At 40.8% G+C, this 25201-nt stretch overlaps 2 protein-coding genes across 4 annotated transcripts; one reads left to right on the top strand and one right to left on the bottom strand.

Annotated features, from left to right (window-relative positions):
• Positions 1–762: 762 nt before the first annotated feature.
• On the top strand, positions 763–7156 carry LOC149071671 (alpha-galactosidase MYORG-like). The gene is made up of 2 exons (XM_089247975.1): positions 763–1108; positions 4398–7156. Exon 2 carries the CDS (start codon positions 4398–4400, stop codon positions 6405–6407), a length of 2010 nt encoding a protein of 669 aa, XP_089104101.1. The 5' UTR covers positions 763–1108; the 3' UTR covers positions 6408–7156.
• Positions 7157–13388: 6232 nt separating this feature from the next.
• On the bottom strand, positions 13389–22500 carry abo (de-etiolated protein 1 abo). 3 transcript variants are annotated; one of them, XM_089247971.1, is made up of 3 exons: positions 22293–22500; positions 17530–19114; positions 13389–13719 (listed from the first exon to the last, which is right to left on the bottom strand). In XM_089247971.1, exons 1-3 carry the CDS (start codon positions 22426–22428, stop codon positions 13524–13526), a joined length of 1917 nt encoding a protein of 638 aa, XP_089104097.1. In that variant the 5' UTR covers positions 22429–22500; the 3' UTR covers positions 13389–13523. The 3 variants fall into 3 exon arrangements, with proteins under 3 accessions (XP_089104097.1, XP_089104098.1, XP_089104099.1); XM_089247972.1 differs by having other exon boundaries at positions 22313–22496; XM_089247973.1 differs by having other exon boundaries at positions 22144–22494.
• Positions 22501–25201: the final 2701 nt, after the last annotated feature.

The raw sequence follows: 25201 nt of genomic DNA, 5'->3' as shown, positions 1-25201 counted from the left end.
AGAAGTAATGAAGTAAATGATTTCATAGGTAATGAAAAAAAGCCAAAAATAATGAAGTAAATGATTTCATAGGTAATGAAAAAAGCCAAAAATAATGAAGTAAATCATTTCATAGCTTATGAAAAAAAATCAGAAGTAATGAAGGTAATGATTCCATAGGTAATGAAAAAAAATGAAGCAAATGAATTCATAGGTAATGAAAAAACAGAAGTAATGAAGTAAATGATTTCATAGGTTATGAAAAAAAATCACAAGTAATGAAGTAAATGATTTCATAGGTAATGAAAAAAAAATGAAGCAAATGATTTCATAGGTAATGAAAAAAAAGCAGAAGTAATGAAGTAAATGATTTCATAGGTAATGAAAAAAAAAACCAAAAATAATGAAGTAAATGATTTCATAGGTAATGAAAAAAAAAGCCAAAAATAATGAAATCTGAATAACGAAAATCTCTAACAATTTGGAAGATACCGGTAACGTGCGAGGATAACCGGAGAACACGGTAACGTTAATATAAAAAATCCCCGGATTCACCTTGTGGAAAAAACAAAAAAAGCGATCGATCTCAACTCGCCACGAGATCGATTTCGCTGCAAGGAATCGCATCGACAGCGACACGATCTTGAAAAAACAATAAAATAAGCGATTTGACTTGAAAAAAAAAACACAAAAAAACCTTCACGTAATCTTAAGCAAATCAAAGAAAATCCAGCCAAGATGCCCGGATAGCAAAGAGCAGCTGGGTCACGATGTCGTTGCTAGATAGATCATACATAGAGCAAGAGGAAGGTGGTGGCGCTTGGCTCTTGAGAGATGCACGACGGAGAATCCGGAACTTCTCCCGGGCACCGTGCCAAAACGGGCAAACAGACATCATCATCGGATACAGCTGCAGGGCCAACCAACATTTCGGCGCCCTAAAAAAAACAAGAAAAATTGCCGAAAAAAAAAGCGTTTTGTCTTCATGGGGCTATCCTTGGGGCGTCTCTGATTTCGACGAGCTTAGATAATAATTATCAATGAAGAGAGATTAGATAATAATTATCGAGCCACTGACTAATACAGGATCGTCCAAAACAGAAGATTTTGTTTACCTGCATCAATTCGGGTGAGTACGAGTTTAATATAATCCACTCATTAATTATTTTTCGTGCAAGTCTTTTAATGAGAGATAATTCATTGAAATTGATTTAAAAGACGAACCGCGTTCGGGGGCCCAAAGCTGCTTATTTGATTAAGTGATAAGGACCCATTTTATGGAATTTTCTGGGCCGCATTGGAGTAGATAGAAAGCTATTTTGGGCCACACATAGTAAAAAATTTGGCATTTTGTCTAAAAAAATATACAATGCCAAAAAAAAAAAAACCTAAAGCCAAAAAATGTGAAATATTGGAGGGAAAATAAATAAAATTCGAAATTGCTTATTGGGCCACGTTAATAGATGTTGTGGATAGATGTGTACGCGAGGGGGGGGGGGGAGTTTTCGGGGTGCCCGTGCCCCCAAACCGACCAAAAATTACAAAAAAAGTTTACTATTTGAAAAAAATGAAAATATCGAAAGGAAATGCCATTTATATTCCATATTAACCGATTTCTGTTAACTTCAATGATTTCTGAAGGGTAGTAACTCCAAATTTCTCGAGAAGAAAATTTTTGCACCCTCCCCTCCAAAGATCGATTCTGGCGTACACCCCCTGGTCTGGAGCAGTAGTTCTCACAACCTGGGGCGATATGGCCCCCCCCCCCTCGTGGTTCAGGGCAGAGGATTATTTACGGGTGGGAGGAAGAGCTATCGCCCATGGCGGTAAGTTCGGAGGGGAGAGGAATTTTGATAAATGTTTTCGACAGAGCTTTACGGAAGTGCGGAATGTTTGCGGTGGGGAGCATAGTGTTTAGATGAACCTGCATAGAACCTTCACAAGAGGAATATTCACTGGACTTTAGCCTATGGGGCGGGTAACTGTTTGTTTGTAAAATTTTAGTTTACTATAAATTTTTACTATAAAAAAAATCAATATAAGTAGAAAGTAATCACCCCTTCCTGGGGAGGGGGAAGGCAGTTATTCTTCGTCCTTTTTCATCCGCGGGGCCCCTCTTTCGACCACATTTTTATCTTGTGGTCTTCATGAAGGGCCCTAAATCCAAGAGTATCCTTCACAAATAAGATTCATCAACGACCTTCTTGTGGGGGGGGGGGGGGAGCGTCCAGGAGTGAAGCCCTGTCAACTTTCATCTTGTAGGGGGTTCTACTAAGTTCTAAAAATAGTTGAATTGTTTTTGACAGCTCTCTTTGCCTCCCCCCCCGTGTAGGATTTTCTCTCAGCAGTGGCCCACGTAAAATATTTTAGGGAGATCCGGCATACACCGTTCAGTCGACTTAGTATGTATCAAGGGTACCATAATGATCCGTATAAAAAAGTAGTTCTTGATAGACTAGTTGATTTGGGGGGGGGGGGGGGTCACTAAATTTTCAGACGGATCTTCAGCCTGAGGCATCCAAAGGTGCCTGATCTAGTTATTGCGATCGACACCTTCAATATAAAGCACTTCAATCAAGGTATATTCAAGGATTAGGCGCGAGTCAAGAAAAGTTGAAAAACTCTTCAATAACACTAGACTAGTCAGAGAGCTATAATCCGGCATGGAGAGAGAATGGTTTCCCCATAGTTCTCTGATACTTGAATAATTCTGATAACGGTTCCGAAATTACTACTACTACAACGGGGACCGCAACTGGGGATGTGAGGGAGTATACTATTCTCGTGCCGCAGACTTAGGACCGTGAGGGGATGTCGAATTTGACAATTTGATCCCCTTTGACGACCCTCTCAACATCACGGACAAGCGAAAATGCATGCATGTCTGGGCTGACATTGCAAAACAGGTGTGGCCACCGAATTCGACAATTTCTTCTCCTTTGACGGCTCGTTCAGTGGAGGTGCCAAATTTGACATACTGTCCTCTTTTGACGGCTCGTTCAGTGGAGGTGCCAAATTTGACAATTTGTCCTCTTTTGACGGCTCGTTCAGTGGAGGTGCCAAATTTGACAATTTGTCCTCTTTTGACGGCTCGTTCAGTAGAGGTGCCAAATTTGACAAATTGTCCTCTTTTGACCACTCGTTCAACGTTAAGGCGAAAAATGCACGCTTGCCTCAGTTAACCTTGCAGGACCAGTGGAGGCACCGAATTTGACAATTTGTCATCCTTTGACCACTGAACATCAATGAGGCGCAAAAGTGCATGCTTTCCTCAGTTGACCTCGCAGGAGCGCCGCCGAATTTGACAAGTTGCCTTCCTTTACCACTCGTTCAGCATCAACAAGACGCAAAAATGCATTCTTGCCTTAGTTGATCTCGCAGCACCGAATTTGACAATTTTTCCTCCTTTGAACTCAGTTTAACATCAATGGGGCGTAAAAATACAGGCTTGTCTAGGCTGACCTTGCAGGACCGATGGGGGTGTCGAATTTGACAATTTTCCCTCTTTGACCACTGGTTTTGCTTCAATGAAAATGCACGTTTGCCTTAACTGATCTCGCAAGATCGGTGGAAGCACCGAATTTGAAAATTTTTCCTCCTTTGACCCACTCCTTTAACATCAGCGAGGCGCAAAAATGCAGGCTTGCCTCATCTGACCTCGCAGGATCGGTGTACGCACCGAATTTGACAAATTGTCATCCTTTGACCACACCACTCCTTCAACACCGATGAGGCGCTAAAATGCAGGCTTATCTCGCACGACCAATAAAGGAACCGAATTTGACAATTTGTCCTCTTTCAACAACTCGTTCAACATCAATAAGGAGCAAAAATGCATCCCTAAGCTGATCTCACAGGATCAGTAGGGGGCACCAAATTTGACTATTGCACTCCTTTGATTTCTGATTCATCATAACTGAGGCGCGAAAATATAGGCTTATCTAAGCTGACCTTCAGGTCGATGGGGGTTTCGAATGACAATTTTCCCTCTTCCGACCACTCGTTAACATCAGGCGCAACGCAAAAATGCAGGCTTTGCTCAGCTGGCCTCGTAGGACCGGTGGAAGCACTGAATTTGACAAATTGACATCCTTTAACCATTCGTTCAACATCAATGAGGTGCAAAAATGCATGCTTGTCTAGGCTGACCTTGCAGGACCGAGGGAGGGTGCCGAATTTGACAATTTTCCCTCTTTTGACCAATCGCTTAATATTAATCAGGCGTGAAAATGCATGTACGTCTCAGATGACCACACACACATATAGTTTTGTCCAAACCACTAACACGATATTCAGGGTTTAAGATACACATAAGAAAAAACAATTTAATTTTTACCGGTGAATTAGTATTTGCATATTCGTTGTCGTTTTTCGTCAATGGTTTCTTGATTATTCATAGATGGTGCTTTTCGTTGCAGATGTATAAAGCCACGATGATGTTTTTTCACCTCTGTTTCGCACTACTTGCCCAGTACGTGAGCGGACAGAAGTTCGACGAATACCAACCTTACGAAGGAGCACCGACCCTGCTGCTGAACGACTTGCAGATAACGCTGTCGACTCGCCTCCTGGTAGACCTCAGGTCCTCCATTAGCAAAACGCTTCGCGGATACCTCGGGGACTTACCCAACGGCAGCAACCTGACCTACAACAGCTGCGCGGGTATCGAGTCCCCGTCCGACTCCCTGTGCTTCGAGTACGGCGAGAGGACCAAGCTAACCATAACTCCGGACGGAGATGGCAGAACCTGCTCCACCGAAACATGTACATCGGTTTCCTGTCACACGGTGCAATGGGACTACCATCTGGAAGACGCGAAGGACTGCTTCCTGCTCGGAGACGACGGCTGGTACGGCGGTGGGGAGAGACTCGATCAGAGATGGCCCTTGCAGAACGACTCGCGGCCGTGGCACTCGTATGTCACCGGAGATCCGGCTCATCACCCCACCGGAGGCGTCTTGGAAAACCTGTGGCTGTCGTCCGGCGGCTTCCTGATATTCGTCGATCGGGACGTGCCCCTGTACCTCAGCTTCAACGACAGCAACGATGGCAAGATCTGCTTTTCGACCTCGCTCAAGCACCCGTACCGAACCGACGACGACGACGACCCGGGGAAGCAGAAGCTGGCGTACACGGTGTGTTCAGCGCGGAACGTCAGGGAAGCCTATCAGTACGCCACCCAGAGGTGGATGGACAAGCCGGCCAACGTCCCCGATCAGCTGATGATGGAGGAGCCTATCTGGTCCACGTGGGCCCGGTACAAGACCGACATCGACCAGAAGAAAGTCGTGCAGTTCGCGACGGAAGTCCTGGAGAACAACTTTCCATTCAGCCACATAGAGATCGATGACAAGTGGCAGAGCTGCTACGGGGACCTCGAGTTCGACGCCAAAAAGTTCCCCGACCCGAAGGAGATGATAGACGGGTTGAAAACCCAGGGGTTCAGGACAACGTTCTGGGTACACCCTTTCTGCAACGTAGAATGCACAAACTTCCAGATAGGAGAAGAGAAGGGCTATTGGGTTAAGGACCCTCAGGGTAAGCCGGTGATAGTCACGTGGTGGGACGGTCAAGCGGGGATGCTGGACGTCACCAACCAGGAGGCCGTCGACTGGTACGTCTCGAGACTGCAAAGTCTTAAGGAAAGGTACGGGATGGATTCTTTCAAGTTCGACGCCGGTGAGGTCCTGTGGCTCCAGAGGGCTTTCGTCCTTCACGATGACAAAGCCAGGTCGCAACCGAACGTGTACACCCAGAGGTACAACGAAATGGCCTCCCGTTTAGGCGGCATGGTCGAGGTCAGATCCGCGTGGAACTCCCAGCGGCTGCCCCTATTCGTCAGAATGTACGACAAGGACTCGACCTGGGGTTACAACAACGGCCTGAAGACCGTGATACCGACGGCGCTGCACTTCTCGCTCATGGGCTATTACTACATTCTCCCGGACATGGTCGGCGGCAACAACTACGGGGTCGGCGAGGAGTTCTTCCCGGACAAGGAGCTGTACATACGATGGCTGCAGGTCAACGTGTTCTTGCCATCCATACAATTCTCCATAACGCCCTGGGATTACGACGACGAAGTCAAGAGGATCTCCCTGAAAATGGTCAACTTACACGCCAGTTATTCTTCGGTTATACTCAGTGCTGCCAAGCAGAGCGTGAAGGAGGGCACCCCTATCATTAGGCCCCTTTGGTGGCTCTCCCCGGACGACCCCGTGGCCCAAAACATCGACAGCGAGTTCTTGGTGGGAAACACTATCCTCGTGGCTCCTGTCTTGGAACAAGGCAAGAGGGAGAGGGACATATACATTCCAGAGGGGCGTTGGAAAGACATGCTCAGGGGAGCTGTCTTTGAGGGACCACAGACCATCTACGACTACCAGGTAGCACTCAGCGAACTGCCATTTTTCATAAAACAGGGCTAATTCCCGCTTATCTTGCAGACTATCATCACTAATCGAGGATTGCAAAAGAGAAAAAAAAGGGGGGGGGATGTGGCTGGGGTACAGAATCCACGTCACAGTTTGACAAATCAAAAAAATGCAAATGACACGTGCAATTAATTGTAGTTTCATGAAATTTGCTCAAAATTGTTGCTTTTTCATAGATATTTTAACGTGTAGCATGTTTGTGATGTTTCCATAGTTCACTTTATGAAATCTGCTGCATTGTCTTTGTCAAATTAGAAATGATTTACAGAAGCTTCACAAGTTATCATTCCTATCAAATAGGGCGCTACAGAGAATCTTGTTATAATACTTGGTGAGTATAAAATCTCTGAAATCATCGAGACGGTCAGTTGTAATCTTGAACAATCGTGCTTACGTATATGTAGTCAGCCAAAAATCCAATGTTTAAATCATTCCACACGCAAGATGCTTATAGCCATAACATTGATAGGCGAAGGTGTTTTTGAAAGACATTTCTTTGATTGTCATATGATTCATGCATACTTGTTGATCATGCTTTATGTAAGACGTATGATTTATATGTAGAATGTATCGTGCTGTTCTGAGATAATGATATGCTTATGAAGTATTCAATCGGCCCTCCATGCTTGTTGTTGCAAAAAAAAAAAAAGACCATATTCATCCATGACTTTACATAATTCTCTTTTTGGATTTCATGTTTGAGATTGTTATGTGTTTATGTATGTGTATAATAGCCAAAGTAGAGAAAGAGAAAAAAACTGCCAACTTGGCACAAAATATTCAAGTGTTAATGATCCAAAACGAGAAATGCTCGCTTCCGTCCTTACTGCCAATCCTGCCTGCTTGCTGAAAGTTTATTTATTGATGCAATAACTATTTCAGTCTCATCTGTTAACATTTTGGAAAGATTATTTAAAGAGTTATGTGTCGAAGAAAAAGACAATAAAAACTATAGTATTGAGATTTACTGGATAACTAATCAAGAGCTGATTCCCTCTAACAAGAATATAGCCAGTGCTCATCCTAGAAAAAGAGCATGCTCGTTCATGTATCACTCTGAAGTAACCATGAACAAACATGCTTATGGCTATGATGTTATTGTATATACAGTAACAGTGATGGCCTATTGTCTTTGATCGTGACGTTCAATACCCATCAACACATGCTTCAAGAAACAAAATTTTGATGAATCTTGATGCTATACCTAATGAGGAACATCCACAATACCACAACCAAGGGAAACATCTCCATTGATAAACAAAAATAAAGTAATCAAGTACCCATCAAGTATCTCCTCTTTAAGAGTGGAGACACAGTCAAACCTGATTGCACGCCACCATATATTTTACAGGATTCTGGCATTATAACGAGTTTGGTGTTATATCGAATCACGGTTTAACACAGGTAATTCCTAGAAATAGAAGGTTTGTTCATTGAAAATTTCTGGCGCGATATCGAGAGTCACCATAACAGGGTTCGACTCTATATATAGTCATTATTGAAAGAGAAAATCTTTCCAGAAATTAGGATGCAACGCAATCAAGTTAAAAACCTTGAATCGATATCGAAATGTTCAAATTCAATTCAGGAAAACCTTTTCCGATGAGAATACTCAGCACTTATCAACCGATGCTTATAGAAACCAAAAATTTCTCGTTACCTGCTTTTTTCCCTTTTCTGAACTTTTTCATTACATTTCACATGCTTTACAAAACCTTTTGATGTTTTCCTATGGGAGAAATATTTGATAAACGTTGTCAAAGTATTATAATTATAAAAAAAATTATGATCATCCCAGATTCTGCGATGCTATGGTGCCAAAAACATTGTTGAAATGCTGTTAATTACCATAATATACAAATATTTATATACTAGTTGTATTATTGAAGTTATATTGTCACCGTTTTCTATGTATGAATGCACATCAAGTATCGATAAATGTAATAATTTAGGATGCCGGTCCATGTTTCATGAATGTTTCTTTTTTAACGAGCTATTGCTTCTTTTTTTGATTGTTGAATACATCACTGTCCATGTTTGTATTCATGTATTTATTCACGAACTGTAGCTGCAAGTCGAACAAAGGGAGTGATTATTGAGTAATAATTAAAGAAAAAAATTAACAAATACATATGTTGAACATGGAAGAAATGATAAAGGTAGATGTTATTTGAGTGTAAGGCACACATAGCTGTAGTATAGATTTTCCATCAAGTAGCAGGTTTTGTTTTGAGCGCCATCATATTTTTTTTTAAATGCCAATTTTGAAATGCTTTCATGTTTCTTCAAAGTTTAACACATATTTTTAAGGGCCATAATGTTCCCATATTTTGATCTCTACTTCTCACAAATGAATTTGATTTGTCTTTTCGTCATGAATGACCTTATAGTAAATTTACACTATATTTGCAGCAGCATGATTTAACATAACAATGCACAGCTTCCCAAACTGAAAAAAAAATTACCCGCCAGCAATTTTTTTCCCTGCAACAGAGTGAAGTTTTTGGGCTGAAATTTTTTCTAACAAAAACAACAATCCAAAAATTTTGTTTCCACTTTTTCGGGACTTATTGAGCACAATTTTTACATTCCTACAAATACTGATATAAATTCCAAAAATTTTGTGTTGCCCTCAAATCTAAGTTTACACATAACAAAATATCAGGCACCAATATAAATTTTGCAGTTGCCATGGCGATTTGGGATTTGTCAGCACTGGTTTTTATGACACAATTAATCTTTCTTTAACGTATGTCACACTTCAGAGTACAGTATTTATATGATTTACACAGATGAGAATGGCATAAAAATGTCATTTATTGTTTGACAACTTACTTTGCTATCATTGTTGAACAATGCACAGCAATATGTCTCCTCCACACATGGTATTTCCCTTCAAAATACTAGGGTAAAAAATCATTCATGCTTGGCTTGTAAAGTGATAGAAGACAAACTTACTTTTGAGCTATTCTGCTGGTAATTGTAGAAACTTCATGAACATTAGGAGTTTCATGGCATCATCAATGCTGAAAATATACGCCTGTACTTGAAAAATATGAGAAACTCATTTTGCCTGTGAGCAACACGGTCGAATAAAGGGTTAAACTAGCAAACACTCACTAGCAATAGGTACAGACGAATCCCGGTATTTTCAAGTTTGGTTTTGTGAAAAAAACAGTATATTATGAAACCAAATTTTGCCAGAAAAGACTGTTTTACTTAACACGTTATAGACAGGTTATTTAATTAATTACTCATCACAAGGGCTATGTACGAGTATAAAAACAAAAGTTAACTCATGACCCACGAACAATGAGTTAGATGCCCATCTCACCGGTCAGACCATGCCCTTGGTTCAATCCATTGAGCTACCAGACCATTGATTCTTGATACTCATGGTGACTTTGGGCCCCATCAAATGATGTTCATGAAACCCATGTTAAAATGATGCTCTACTGAAATAATGAAAAAAATAGTTATTCACTAGAGCCATGAAACTCTATAATATTCAGAGAGAGCTTATTATACTTATGATAAGCACCAGTCACTTCTTTTGAGCTCGATACTTTGCAGCCGCTTCCCATATTCACATTTTTGTGTGCTTTAATTATATTATCGCTTTGGAAATCAATGTGAAATTCACCAAAAAAATAAGTTTAATTATTTGTTGTTGCGTATTGTAATGAACGGACAATAATGTAGAAGAATTCTCGAGCTATTCGAAAATGTTGTTCGATAACAATTGTTTGAATATTCGCAAAATTCGAAAGACAAAAAAATTCTTTTCAATATTTATGTCAATTCAATAATGTATTAATGTGTTACAGAAGTCAGAAGTTTCATTCCCAATGAAACAATCTGCATTATTTGTTGTTTTGGAATCGCTGTTTATACTGAGTGTTAAAATTTTAAATTTCTTTTCCATTGCTTACATTAGATATTATTATCAATATCAGGTGCACTGTTGAGATTGTTGAAAAGATAATGGATGTGCAAATAAAGTTTGAAAAAAAGTTGAAAAAACTCTTTTTCCATTTCATGTCCGATGTTACAACATAAAACTTTGATTATATCCAGGGGTAGATCAATTAGGAGGGAGGGAGGGGGGAAGGGGTTAATCACAAATCAAACTAACGGCTTTTAGGTACATTTCTTATAAGCTGGATTTATCCCTGTAGCGCTACATGTGACTGAGGTGATTTTGCTGTTAAAAACTGGTTTTTGTATAGCTGAGCATGACATATTGCTGTGGATGTGGAAAACTGGCTTTAGGAAGCACACCAGAGTGATATGACATAGACATGGTTTGCTTAACACTAGGACTACTGGAGTGGTCAGTAGTCCTTTTGGCTGGTGTTGCAAAAAACATGATACAGCTGTAAATATAAAGTAATTTTGAATTTTAAAGAAATGCCATAAGAACTAGGGTTTCCTGTCTTGAAATATTTTCCCATGGGGGTTAAATGGGACACAGGCATCCCCATCCTAGGAAAAGGTCTTATAGATATTTTTTCTAATTTATATTGCATATTATTCATTGATTTCAATATTTCTGTATGCAAGTTGCTACACGACAACCGAATGAAAACCCCCATCCCTACTCAGGGGTTCTGATAAGGTTAAACAATGAAAGGCTTCCCAGATATCTGGCATAGGCCAGAAGAGATCATCACAACAGAATAAGTCTGACCGCAGAGTCCTGGCATTCATTCAGATATCTGGCAAAGGGACTCAATAAGTACGTGGGGGGCATGCGCATTGCTTTGTATGCTCATGAATTGAAAGATAAAAGTGGTAAGCGCTGCAAGTGTCAAAAGAAAAAATTTTAGTAAATCGCAAAAAACTTTTTGGTGCATTCTGCTTTGGGTGTTCAGGGAAGAGGGTGTTTCAATAACAAACCCCCTCCCGTTGTATCAGTTGAGGAATTGATGCGTGTCGACCAGTTATGGTATAGGACAGTGTTTCTTAACCTTTTTTTGCCCGTGGCCCCCTTTGAACCATATTTTTTTCTCGTGGCTCCCCTGTCTTACTCAGAGTTTTCACTCTCACCTAGAAGCAAGACACTTTATACGTATTGAAATAATTTTTTTCAGTGAATTTATACTGAACGAAAATTTTGCAAAGAAAATTGGCCTCCAGACCAGTAGCCTAGAATTTATTGATCTCCCCACTAGTCCAAGTTCTATCAGGACCGTCTCAATATCATGCCCCCCCCCCCCCCCCCAGGCAAAGTGATGCTATGGTAGTCCCATACTTTAGTTGGAAATAAATAGCCTACATATTTCCTATTTATTTTCAAAATTAATTTTACTATACAAAATATCATAAGATGGGGTCACTTATGGGCATGAGGCCCCTCACAAGAGTGGGACTGACAGAGCTACAGACCGGGGTCTAATATGGGTTCATCATTTTTTTTTTCATACAATAAATTTCATATAGGGAAGGAGATCTGTAAAATTTAGCCAGGGACTTGAGAAAAACCCCATCCTAGCAAACTTATTGCAAAATGTAGGCGGTGAGGCGTGGGTGGGTCCATGCCCTAAAGAAGGCCCTGGTTTTATGGGTGGTTTTGTTGGATTCTCTCTCTCACTGTAAGTGTTAGTCACTAATATAAAAACTTTATTTCTCACTCCTTAAATTTTCTTCTCAGCTCTCCAAACCACCTGTCATGGCCCCTTTCTCCATTTTCTTCCATGGTCCTTGGTTCCGTTGTAGTGGCATGTGCATCAAAAATAATCTTGATTGTGGCATGGCCTAGGGAAAAAGTTGACACCCCTGGTCTAGGGCAGCAGGTACTTCCAGCTAGATAGGCTCGAGAACAGTGATTCCCAACGTGGGCATTAATGCCCCCTTTGGGGGGCGGGGTGATGGAAAGTTCCAGCGGGGGACGGTAGAAGCTATGGGTATATCATAGGATCCTATGGGTTAGATTGCGTTGGGAGAAAAAAATTTCTGAAGAAGGGGGCGATGGGACAAAAAGGTTGGGGAACTATGCTCTAGAATATCAATTTGCCTGTGGACTCATAGTAGCCTACTGTTAAGGCAGCCCCAGAACAGTATTTCCAAAAGTGGGCAATATTGTTCCCATGAGGGCGATGGAAAGTTCCAGGGGAGTGGTAGCTTTAAGTTTAGTATAGGATCCTATGCGTTGGCTTGGGTTGGGGGGGCGATGAGAAAAATTTTATGAAGAAGGGGGTGATGAGACAAAAAGTTTGAAAAACTATGCTCTAGAATATCTCCTTGCCAGGAGGAAAAAAACCTATAGTACTGTTAAAATGACATTGTGTTAGAGCCGCAGAACATCTTTTTGCCTGAAACTCATGACACTATTAAAACAGCCCCGGAAAAGCCCCAGAATATTGCTTTGATGGGAAGGGGAGGGCTTCATGGTGCGGGTTAGGAGCTGCAGAACATCTTTTTGCCTGGAACTCATGACACTGTTAAAACAGCCCCGGAAAAGCACCAGAATACTGCTTTGATGGGAAGGAGAGGGTTTCATGGTGCGGGTTAAGATAGCCACGAGTTCTATAGGTTCATAACATGTAACCCTCAATCTAAATTCCGATTTTTTTTTTGACAAGAATACCGCAAGCACATAGCTAAACACAAAGATGTGCAGCGCTGCCTTAAGATGACCATGTGCTCTTGGACAGAGCAATGCACATGAGGGAACCCTCTATAAGTCTGGACACAATCAATTTCAACTGCTAAGCGAGATCATCACACACCTCTGGGCCATGTCTGGATAAAGCCACGCATTTCGACGGCTCTGCAGGGTGTGGCTTAACAGGAATTTTCAATTACCTGTGGTTTCTAAGAAATCATTAAAATGGATAATCGATGGTCTACTACACATGAAAAATATCAGCATCAAGTTCAGATGCAGCGTCTAAATGAATGACTTGTATACATTTTTTTGCAGAATAACAACTATTACAACATGTTGATAGAAAACAAAATCTGGCAACACAATTAAACAACATGATTTATCAGAGATTTAAAACAACAGCAACATCCAACATAATAAATATCAGATTAAAAAGAAAACATGCGGCAGTACAAATTACCTGATAACCATGGGGGGAAAAAAAATAGAAACATCACCCCTTAATCAGAATTTGGCGAGTGTCTCACATGGAAATTAACAACGTATTCTGCGTTTGTCCTTTGAACACTGATGGCGAATGGATCGAAAGGATGGAATGTGAAGGCTACCAGACGCCTGGCACTGGCGGGGGGACTTCTGCCATGGACACCAGCATATATTTTATATTTCAGGAGGCCGGAATCTCTCGCATAAAATCTAGGAAGCAAACAAAAATAATTTTGTCATCATTAAAAAACATCAACATACAAATTTCGATGAAAGCAATAATTTCCGTTAGTAGTTTCAATAATTTAAAAAAACATTTTGGAAAATGATGCAAAATATGTACAAATAAACACAGACGCTACTACTAAACCACACATGCACCTCGTCCACATTCCTCTGTGGAATTTCTATCGAAACATACACTCTTCAGAAAAATTTGCCAAATCAAAGAAAACCGTTAAATAAGAGTTATAGAGTGCATATGCTACTACTTCACCAAACACCAACTCTGGCCATATTGCTATATTGCAATTTACTACCATTAATGAGATGGGTTGGAAATGAAGGCACTATCTATAGGTGGTTGCCTCAAGTTTGTTAGGGAAAATATCTTATCTATATTCTCACTCAGGTTTGAATCTGAGACAGCAACAGCAACTTTCACGGTGGTAGACGAGCATCTTACCACCACGTCACTTGGGCGTTCATATGTTTTTGCCAAAGCCCAAAGTGCAGCCAAATCGCGAATCTACAGAGAGGTTTGACCAAAGTCAGACTTTCAGAAATGATTTAGGCTTTGGCCGGTCGATTCAGCATCAAACTTTTTGCCCAGGGATCTCTAGCTACTTTGGCTGGTCGATCTGCAAAGTGGCTGGAGATCTCTGGGAAAAAGTTTGATGCGCTGATGTAATCTGGTAGGTGTCAAATCCATTTTTTTTATTGTCAATGTGTGATACATGGCTATAATATAATAGCTTATTGGATTAGTTCCTCATAATGAGAGAAATTCGAGAGGAGAAACTATTAGTATTACAATACAGAAACTTGATTTTTTTTGGCCAAATTTTGGAAAAAAAGATTACAGCACTCTGACTGCAGTTTAATAGGTTACCATAGCTAACGTGGACATAATTATCTAAAAAAAATATGCCACCTTGGCAATGACTTTGAATAATGTCTTTTGTTATCAGACTTTGGCCAAGGATCTTGAACCACTTCACAAACTGGCTGTGGCCAAAGCCCGAAATTCAGACATTGGCCAGGTCAATATTAAATGAACAGGCCAATTTCAGTCTTTGGCAGTAACACACACACATATATACATACAAAGTGATTCCAAATTCATAGACAAACTACACGAGGAGACAACTTCATAAGACAACTAAACAGACATTTTTGGTCATAGAATGCAGTGGGCCAAGAAAAATCTCTTCCCATACAGGACTCAATTTTTGGTGCCCCTGGCCGCATCTTTTTTTTTGGTTGGCCATTTTTTTTTTGTCCTTTCAACTTGGATTTGGAGTCCCTCCTAGACCCACCCCCAATGATAGACTGTGTGGTTGAATCATAATAATAAAGGGCAATAGAGGGTTCTTTTCATTGCCGTAATTAGGCTAGAGCAACTGGAGCCTGAGATGTGGTGGGGGGCACAAATGTTTACATTTGTTTTGCATTATAGTAATCCTCCCAAGAGGGACCTCCAGTAAAAGTCTGCCACGAATACCAAGAAGGCACACTACGGCCCTGGTGCTTTTAGAGAATGCACAACATTTCACTAGAATCAAATACAGTATAGTCACCCTTTCTTTTACAGCCAAATAGTAACTTTCCTGTGAATATTCAGTCGAGTGGTTAGGGAGCTAGCCTCTCACTGTGCAGGTCTGGGTTCCAATCCTGGTTCGGGCATGGATGTTTACTAACACTAACAAATTCCGTGGACAGATCATGCTGATCCCTTGGGAATACATGATGATCACATTATTTATTATAATAAAAGTATGCTTTTCATACCCCCTGATTAATGGACCCCTCTATAACATCACCTCAATCTATAAAGGACAACTTTTTGTCCCACTGGTGTCCTCAAAAGAGGCGTTTCACTGTGTTATATTTCTCCAATGGATTTACTGTTATATATATGCTATCAATTTGTCATTGTTCATACATAGATGTAAATGCGGATATTGCAAGTCTTTTTTTTCTTTTGTCACACCCTCCTCCGGTGCCTTCGTCGCTACACTTCTTCGGAACCTGAGAATCGTTATTCTAATTATTATATTTTTCATTTTAGCGAAGGATTTATTCTTTGAGTTGGAATGGCGCTTACTATGTATGTGTGTTTTTAGTGCTGTCTTTTAATCCCAATAATTTAGAAATGGAGGAGGCCTGTTATAAGTACTTTTTCGTTCATTGGGCAAGATCAGGATAATAGGTTTGTTGTGGGAGTATCGGAGTGTGATGTTTTGACAGGTAATCTGACAACAGATGGGATCTGTGAGCTGGTGCATTCTTGTGATGCAGCACCCACGACTTGGACTTCTATGTTTAAGGACTCACAAGCCCCTCCTGTTGTCAGATTACCTGTTAAAACATAACAATACTTGTACAACAAGCTTATTGCCTGTCCCCCCCCCCCCAATCTCACCCCATGTGACCTTTTCCTGGGATAAAGAGTTTGTTTAAGGGGCAACGATTCTCAGTGTAACGTATCCATGGTCCCCTGGCATAAAAGTCTGAAGTTGTCATCACTTAAAAACATAAATGTTAACTTCTGTTGTTTTTCATTGGCAGCGGTGGTCGTCTGGCGGCGATCAAGGCTGATTGTGATGTTGTCGGCTTATGATCACAATATGTAAATGAAATTACCTTGAAGCCTTGATTGGCTTGTTCAGACACGTGCGGCCAGGAGTTTCCCCTTTAAATACCGGCTGTACACTACTACACCGCATACCACCTCCATCCATCGGTGGTTGCCCTAGGCTCGGTAGGTAAAGAACTTGCTTCTAATGTTCTATACCCAGATTCGAACCCATGGACCTTGATGGTAACCTTCATAGTGGAAGACGTGCTAATGGAGACGTCCAGTATTTCCTCCCTCGTCCGACGTTGACTTGGTCAAACTCTGATGTACTTTCATCTACGATCGTGTGGAGAGATCTTCTACCTGAAATTGGCTGCTGGTGACTTGTCTTGAAACATAGAATTCTACTCTTCGGTTGGTTCTAGCAGGGTGAATGGACCTGCATAGTGATCATGACTAAAACACCAACTTCGCTGGCGAGCAGAAAAGTAATATTTGTTTTAATAGATATGGACTTCCAATGGTGATACCCATCCACTTCTATTGAAACAAACCTTGGAATAAATGACTTTAACGTAAAAACTTGTTCATAACGAATGAATTGAATTTAATGTAAAATACTCATTATCTAAATCTAATAAAGCAATTGAAGTGACAGGCCCGTGGCCAGAAACTTCGTTTGGTGGAGGGAGGGGGACCAAGAGATAAAATAATAGATTTGGCCATCTTTCTTCCTTTTTTCTGTCATTTTCTCATATTTCGGGGGGGGGGGGGGACAGAGCCCCAAAATTCCCCCCCCCCCCACTACAGCCTTGTGAAGTGATACAAAAATACAAAACAAACTTGTTTTTAATTTCCTGCTTGTTGTCTGCCTTAACTCAGGATAATTCAAACCGGGCATGTAACCCCTTAAAGGGACATTACATCAGGTTCAGAAGAAGTGCAGCGATGAAGGCACTGGAGAATGCGACAAAAAGGCGGCTTGCAATATGAATTTACATCTTTGTATGAACAATGGCAAAAATGCATAATTGCATGGGGTAGTTACTTCGAAGGAAAAGAAATAAACAGTTTCTATCTATATTCATTCTTCTGCATTAAAATAAGTTTTGGAAATTTTTGAATATTCATCAATTATTTTGGGTGTGTGTGATCAAATAGCTACATCCCTGCCAGGTTTTGGCGCACATGCATATACATATTATATCCCCGGCATTTACCTTATGGGGTGATCACCGCAAGCTTTAGGTCGTTCCATCACAGACACCCACTTATCGTCGTAGCTGAACAGAGCCAAATCCAAATAGGGGCTGATACTGTAAGACTGCGAACTGATCGGTAGCTGAGCGAGAAGCCTCTTCACTGCCTCCGTGTGGCCGCCGTACCGAGCGTTGATGATAGTCTGCTTGAACCGTTGCTGAAGGATTCGGGCATGGATATTGTTGGACGGCGAGCACGATAGCTGAGACTGCGCGTGTAACGCAGCGTTGCGGAACAGGTCGCAGAAGTTCTCGAAAAGCTCGAGAAGTTTCTCTGAAGTGTTTTCGTAGACTGCTACGACCTGCGTGCTCACCATGTTGTAAACCACGAAGAACGATGGATGGGAATTTGGGTCGGAAGAACGCAGGGTAATGACGTCCTCGCTCGCATATTTTATGAGTAGATGAGACTCGTCCAGTAACTGCATTTTCCACATCCGAAGCTGGTTGAAGTGCTCAAAATGCTGATAGAAACGGCACAGTGGAGCACGTGATCCTTCCTCTTTGCATTTGGCCACTGCCTGACGATACAGGAAGACTAGGAGTCTGTGCTTGAGGGAGTTGATGGTTTTCTCTCGGTAAGGCTGCGAAGAATCTCTTGCCGAGCTAGAGGAACTGCTAGGTTTTATGCTGGATATGAGGAACTCGTCGTCCTCGTAGCAAAATCTACCGATGGTGCGGACGCTCACCAGCCAGCCTGTATGAGTCACTTGGAATATGTGAATCGTCTGGTGCTGAACCGACAGAACGGCGAGAGTGTCTCTATACAGATATAAACCTTGGTTATGCGATAAATAGATTTTGTCGGTTTTGAAAGTCTTTTTGTCCCGCAATACACCAGCCCTAATGTCTATCAAATGAAGAGAATAGTTTTCGAGAAACGATCGGGGGTTGGGAGAGACAGATTCGTTATTACTGAACATATTGAAGAACGGAGGTTGGCTGTCCTCTGCAACATAAGCTGCTGAACCAACAATGACATGGCGAGAATCATCAGTGAAGAGACTGCATTCCCGATTGAGTTGCTCTTCATTGGTTGCGACATTCACGACATGCTTCAAGCGGAAGAACTGTTCGAATATCCTGCTCCGTATGTGAAGGGTCTCTTGATCGCTTATCGGCAGGGGCATCTGTTCACCCACGACATTCCTGAGGAGCGTTTCCGCCGCAGCAGGACCCTTGTACTCATAGATCTCTATGGAAGTCTGGTCGGAAGAGAAGGCCACAAAATGCTGCCCATCCGGACTGAACTTTCGCAAGAAACAAGGAGGTTTCTCCACGTTGACAACGGTGAAGTTTGGGAAGACGTTCTGATGGAATGATCGGGCGACGTAATACGGGGTCACAGACTGCCTACACGGATAGGTCTCCCTCTTCACGAGACGCACCACAATGTTCTGGGGCGGAATTTTACGAGGCTTGATGGTGACGTCCGATCGACCGCTGAAACAGTTATTCTGAGCCATGGTATAGGATAACTGATGCCAACTTCGCTTTCTTTCTTCATTCATCTTTTTGCCGATCAGCAGTAACCTCTCAGGAATTCCTACAATGCAGAGAAAATACAGTTATATTTTAAGTTGAAAAATATTTCCGAAACATTTCATTGAAAAAGTAGGACGGAAAATAAATACAGTAATATCCCATTACATTGCATATAGATGGAGACAGGAAAAGACTACTTAATCTAAGTTCCATTGCTCGATTTCTGCACGGACAAGTGTCCAGAGCCCCACAATTCCCGCAGGCCCCAAAATTAAAAAAACAAAATATATTCACTATTTTTTTTAACACAGTCTAATCTCTTGTTTTAATGAATACTGTTATAGCGAAAATCTCATTTTATATATATATATATATATAACGGACACTTTTCTAATCCTCAAGATAAGTTTACATAGAAACAATGTAAAAAGTTGGAATTCCTTTATAACGAAGTGATTTCACCGGTCTCTTGGAGTTTGTTATAACAAGATTCGAATATCCTGATAGGGGGATCGGGGATATGTCATCTTACAGGATTTTTTCTGCAAAATCAAATTGTCGCCAAAATCTGTAATAACCAATTTCAAATTTTCATCAAATATCTACTTTGACGAATGCCGATTTTAGTGATGTATTGCGAACAAGAAGCTAAATTTCTCTTGGACCAGAACACTGATATAGTTTATTGTAGGTTCTTTCGAAAGCTGGTGGAATAGACAAGTTTTTGGTGAATTTGACTGGTTGCAGCTAGGATGCAGCATTGACAATTACAAATTTTGGTGTAAATTCGATTCTGAACTTCAATTTTTCAGCGCTCGTAACTCGTCATTAAATCAAGATATTTCGATGAAAACTGACATCTTATGGGATTTTTTTTCCGGTCTTTCCAAAAATGTGCATAGTTTGAATGTAGGTCTTTCAGAAACTGTACAAATTCGGTTTTTTTTTCAGATTTGATGCATTTCCCTTCCATAATCCACCCTAACCCAAAATTGGTTAGATATAGGACAGGGTTTTGCTGCAGTATTTTACGTTCCACTTCGGCTAGTCTATGACCCCCTTTCATTTATCTTATTAGGTCACATTCACCCTGTATATTCTGAGGGTGGGAACAGCTATAATACATAATACTTTTTTTTTCTCTTTGGCGACTATTTTTTCCGATTTCTTTCCTATCCTGTTGGTGCTTTTACTTGTGAATTGATGATGGTTGGCCATTTTCTCCCATTAGAGTTCCTTTTTTTCTCCTCTCCTCTGGTTGTTATTATTATTCTTTCCGCTTCTAGGTTATCATTTCTTTTCCCATTGGTTATTTTCTGAAAGTGACGTCACCTTTAGAGGTCGCTAGTAATTTTTCGGCTTTTGCATGTAGCACTGCATTTGAATCGAGTCGATTAGCATTTTAGAGCATTTTTTTTGCTTATGCAATGTATTGTCTTTACCTTTTCCCCCAGCATGTTGCATTGCTTTTCCTGTTGGAATATCACAATTTCTCTCACGTTATACATTTAATATATTTCCATTTTTCTTAATTTTATACATACTAGCCATTATAGTTTTAATCCCGCAATCATGCACTTATTGAATCCAGAACATTTTTTTTCCCTGACCAATATTATTAAAAGAGAGTCCTGGTCATTACTTTCAATTCCGTATCTGGTATAAGGATGTTACATATATTTTTAACCTTGATCCCTTATTTAGTTCAAGAATACTATTTTGCTATTGTTTTCGACATTCATTTTTTAAAAATCTTGTCATTTCGTTATTTTCAATAGCCACCACGTTATCCCTTTTAGGCAAATTTTTTTCTCTGGCAAGAAAGACGTCCAAAAGCATAACTCTGTTTCACTCTTGGCACTTTTTCTCGCCAAAAAAAAAAACCTATTGCCAATACATTGCCAGGAAGAGATTATGCTTTAGCAGGGCTGGACAAACCCCAGGCAAATGAGAAATCGGCACTGGCGCCCAAATTTTTTTAAATATGGTTACGAAATTGGAGTCTTTAAGGGTCACCAAAAAAATTTCCAATTTCATTGTTTCCAACATGGGAAAAGTTAAAACGAACATTATTAAGAACTGTTTTTGTTTAGCAAAATACCATGCTTGGCTCCTAAAAAATTTGGGGAACAGCTTCGGTATAAGGGACACACCAAGTTGGCGGTTTTTTTCCAACAACAAGTCGCCAAAGTCCCCACTCTGGTTTGTAGTTGTTCTGCTGGGTTGTCGTTATTCTAGAATGTTCCTCTGATGCCATGGTGGTGCTAGTTGCTGTTTGTCTTTTTCGTTTCGAGCATAAGGATTACATTTTCATTGGCCAATAAGATTGTATCATTTTTATTTATTTTATTTAAAAGAATCTGGATACCCAGAAAGAGAGTCCCGGTTTTACACATAAAATATATTTATTTATACAACATGTAGGACCGTTGTTTATTTAAGAGTGGATATCTTATGTTGTTTTGATGTTAAGCCTGTGATATTTTTATTATGGTTGGTTTTAGTATTATGTTTGCTTGGGCATCAATAGCATCCCACAGCCTCATATTAACCCAGAAATCATATTTATATCCAGATCATGTTTATACTATTACATTTCTCTTGTGTTTCGTGATATTTTTCATTATTTGAATGGGTTTTTGTTATTGTTTTCTATGCTGGCGATTTTTTTTCTTTTCAGCGCCCATAGTGTCTTTCTTTCAAACCGAGCACAACTCAAGTCTATCATCACCTATGGGCGATTTACTACCTAATGAATTGTGCCGGAAGTGTAACTGTGTGTATACCTAATAGTCTGAATGCGTATGTAGTGTTGTGTTTGATTTTTCAGTGCCGTCATCTATATTTCAGAAGTGAAGTGTTATGATTGAATTTGTGCGTTTTGTAGGTCTGTTGCTCTCTGTGGCGAGACTTCTTTGTGGGGAGATCGGCTCGCATTCACGCCTTGAAGTTGGGAACCACAGATGTGTCTAACGGCCTTGGCGACTTTTGGTCGGGTTGTCGGACATGTTTGGCACCAAAAATCGCCAAGTTTTTCCTGTTCAGAAATTGCGCTGGCGCCTAAATATATTCTTCACTCCCTGTACTTACAGCTCCCTCGCTTTCTTCATTCTTGGCGACTTCTTGTTTTCCCGCCAAAGAGAAGAAAAAATCGCCAACAAATTGCCGAAGACGGATTATACTATAGCTATTCAAAATGACTTGCAATTGTTAAATAAAAACGTTTCATTGATATGAACCAATTAAATTTTTCATGCACCCGAAGCTTGAGATTCCATTTCGTTTGTGATGGGGAGCTGAACGACATTGAAGAGTTCTGTCTGAGAGCTGATCGACACAAGAGGGAATCGGCATCCGCCTACTACTTGTTGTCATTATCACCGTGTTTCACATGAGACCGAGAGCGTTTTCATACCAGCATTACCACGGACGTGTGTAAACAAAGTCGATAAGTGATTTTGGGCAGTACAATTGACGTGGTCATTCCACCGAGAACAGTGGGAACGAAAAAAAAAAAACAACCCAGAAATTTTAGCTTCTAGCGAGTAAAATTGTAAGCTTGCTGAAGATGACGACCAGTGTTCAACAATACGCATCTTAGAGGAGATATGATATTATACAGGGTGATTCAAAATTCAACGTGCAAACTTTTAGGGGAGGTAGAAAACACAAAAAACAAAACAGAATCACATATCAATGATGTATGACCGCGAACCCCAACCTCGAGAACCCCATGATCAGCTGGAGGATAAACAACGAAGATGCAGGAATGACAAGCCAATAATGAGTGGGAAAACTCTTTATTTAGCGGTACTTTACACGAGGACAGTACGTGTACATGTTAAGTTTCACAACAAGTGCTTTTTATTAATTTTAAAGGGAGGGAGCTCAAAGTTCTTATCATCCACAGTCAGGGCCGTCTTAAGAGCATCATGGGCTCCCGGGCCAATTGGTTCTTCTGAGGCCCTACCTGGAAAATTTCAGTTAGTTCTCATGTTTGTGAGGTCCCTTTTCTCTTGAGGGCCCATGCGTTAAGACAGCACTGTCCACAGTTACGCACGCGTCACAATGGCGACACACTGATTGTTGAATCTTTTCAAAAATACCCGGCATTTCGCGGACGTTCGCAGCTGCGATGGAGATTCTTGCGATGTGGATGATATGAACTTTGAGCACTTGTGAAACTTAACGCGTACACGCAGGACCATATCTTAAGAACATCATGCCCCCTCCCCCCCCCCCCCCCCGGGCCAAGTGATTTTTCTGAGGTCCTACCTAGAAAATTCTCGAAAAATTCAACTACTTCTCGTTTTTTTTTCTGAGGCCCCTCTTTTCTTGAGAATCCCGGGCCGTGCTCGGGTGGGCCCATGCATTAAGACGGCCCTGTGTACACGTACTACCCTCATGCAACGTATCGCTAAATAAAGAATTTTTCCACCCATTATTGGCTCGTCACTTCCTCATCTTCATTGTTTAAATTGTTTAATCCTTCAGCTGATCAGGTTGGGGTTTCCGGTCATATATTCCTACGCGATTCTGTTTTGCGTTTTTGTGTTTTCTACCTCTCCCTAAAAATTTGTACGTTGAGTTTTGAATCACCCTGTAGAGAAGAAAAGTCTATTCATTTCTTTCACGCAGCGCCTGCGAATATGATACCATGTGACTGTCGTTGGCGGAGTTGCAGTAGTTGGCGACTATCTCTAATTTGGCAACGCATGTCATTTTCTCCTCTTCTACTCTTTTCAGTTCGATGGTTTTTAAAGTGTCCTCCAAGTGGAGAGTCTCAATTCAACGAGTTCGAAGTTGGGGTGGGGGGGGGGGGGGGGCTTCAAGAAATTCAATGAATGCTAAATAACATATATAAGTTCTATTTTCCCTTTCTATCTTAGAAATTCAAACTTGTGTTTTCATTATATGTCTAGTTTTCGATCATCAACCATCAACTTTAAAAAAAAATTGCTTGCAAAAAAAAAAAAAAAAATTACCGTATATACTTCGTGTATAAGCCGACTTCCACCAAAACCGCAATAAATTGAAAACCCGTGTATAAGCCGATCCCAAAAAAATCGTGCATTTCAGAGAAAAAAAATTCTTATATTTTCATGCAAAATGAACACGGATCACACACAAGCAAAATGCTTACGGAAATTTACAATAGAAAATGATCCAAACTTTTTAATCCGTTTCTTCTAAGTCTGCAAGCGCATGGTAATCCATAAGATCATCATAGGAGGTGCGGCATCTTCGTTTTTATCTTCATCTGGGCTGTCATCGCCATTGTCACTTTCAAAGAGGATATCATCTTCAGTTCCGTCCATCGCATTGCCGATACAACACTTTTTGAAAGATTGGCGGAAACAGAATTCCACGCCTCATGTACCAATTGGCACACTAAGCCAATGTCAGGTTTCTTCAAGGCACCTTTTTTTATAGTTTCTTTATCATCGGAACTCATCCATTCCATCCACAAATTCCTCAAATAGTCTTTGAGAGGGTTGTTGATGCTCACATCTAAAGGGTATACAATCAACGTTAGCCCACCTGGTATCAAAGTCTTTTCGATTTCTTTGCCTCGGCTTTGACATTATTAGTTACGTGGGGTTTGAACATATCCCATACCAATGATGCGGGGGTCGATATTTCCTCATCAAAAACTGACCCGAGTATAAGCTGACCCCCCCCCCCCCCGCCCCACTGGGGAACGAATTTTTCCACGAAAAAATCAGGATTTAATTACATGCTTTTCAAACTTGACATTATCGTACGTAAATGACACTATCATAACTAAAAAGCTGAAGATCAAAATGCATAAAACAAATACATTTTGAAGAGGTGGTCTAGTGTGTCTTGTCTACTACTACTACTACTAAACCACACATGCACCTCGTCCATATTCCTCTGCGGAACCTCTAACGAATTGGTACATGCGGGAATGTGTGTGTACGTGTAGTGAAACCTGACGTGAAGTTTGTTTCTGTGTAATGCTTGTTATGTGTCGTGCTGCCATCTCCCACCAGTTTTTCTAACTGTGAGTGAAGTGTAATGATTGAATAATTTATCGTTGTATGCGTGTTGCTCTCTCTGTGGCGAGACTTTTTAATGGGGAGATCGGCTCGCATTTGCTCCTCGAAGTTGGAAACTGTCTTGT

The sequence above is a fragment of the Pholcus phalangioides genome, unplaced genomic scaffold, assembly GCF_987345545.1.
Source record: "Pholcus phalangioides strain wild (caught in Gottingen) unplaced genomic scaffold, Ppha-v1.0 ptg000018l_1, whole genome shotgun sequence".
Taxonomy (NCBI): Eukaryota; Metazoa; Arthropoda; class Arachnida; order Araneae; family Pholcidae; genus Pholcus; species Pholcus phalangioides.
The sequence above is the reverse complement of the archived record's forward strand: the minus strand, read 5'-3'. Positions and strand labels throughout refer to the sequence as shown.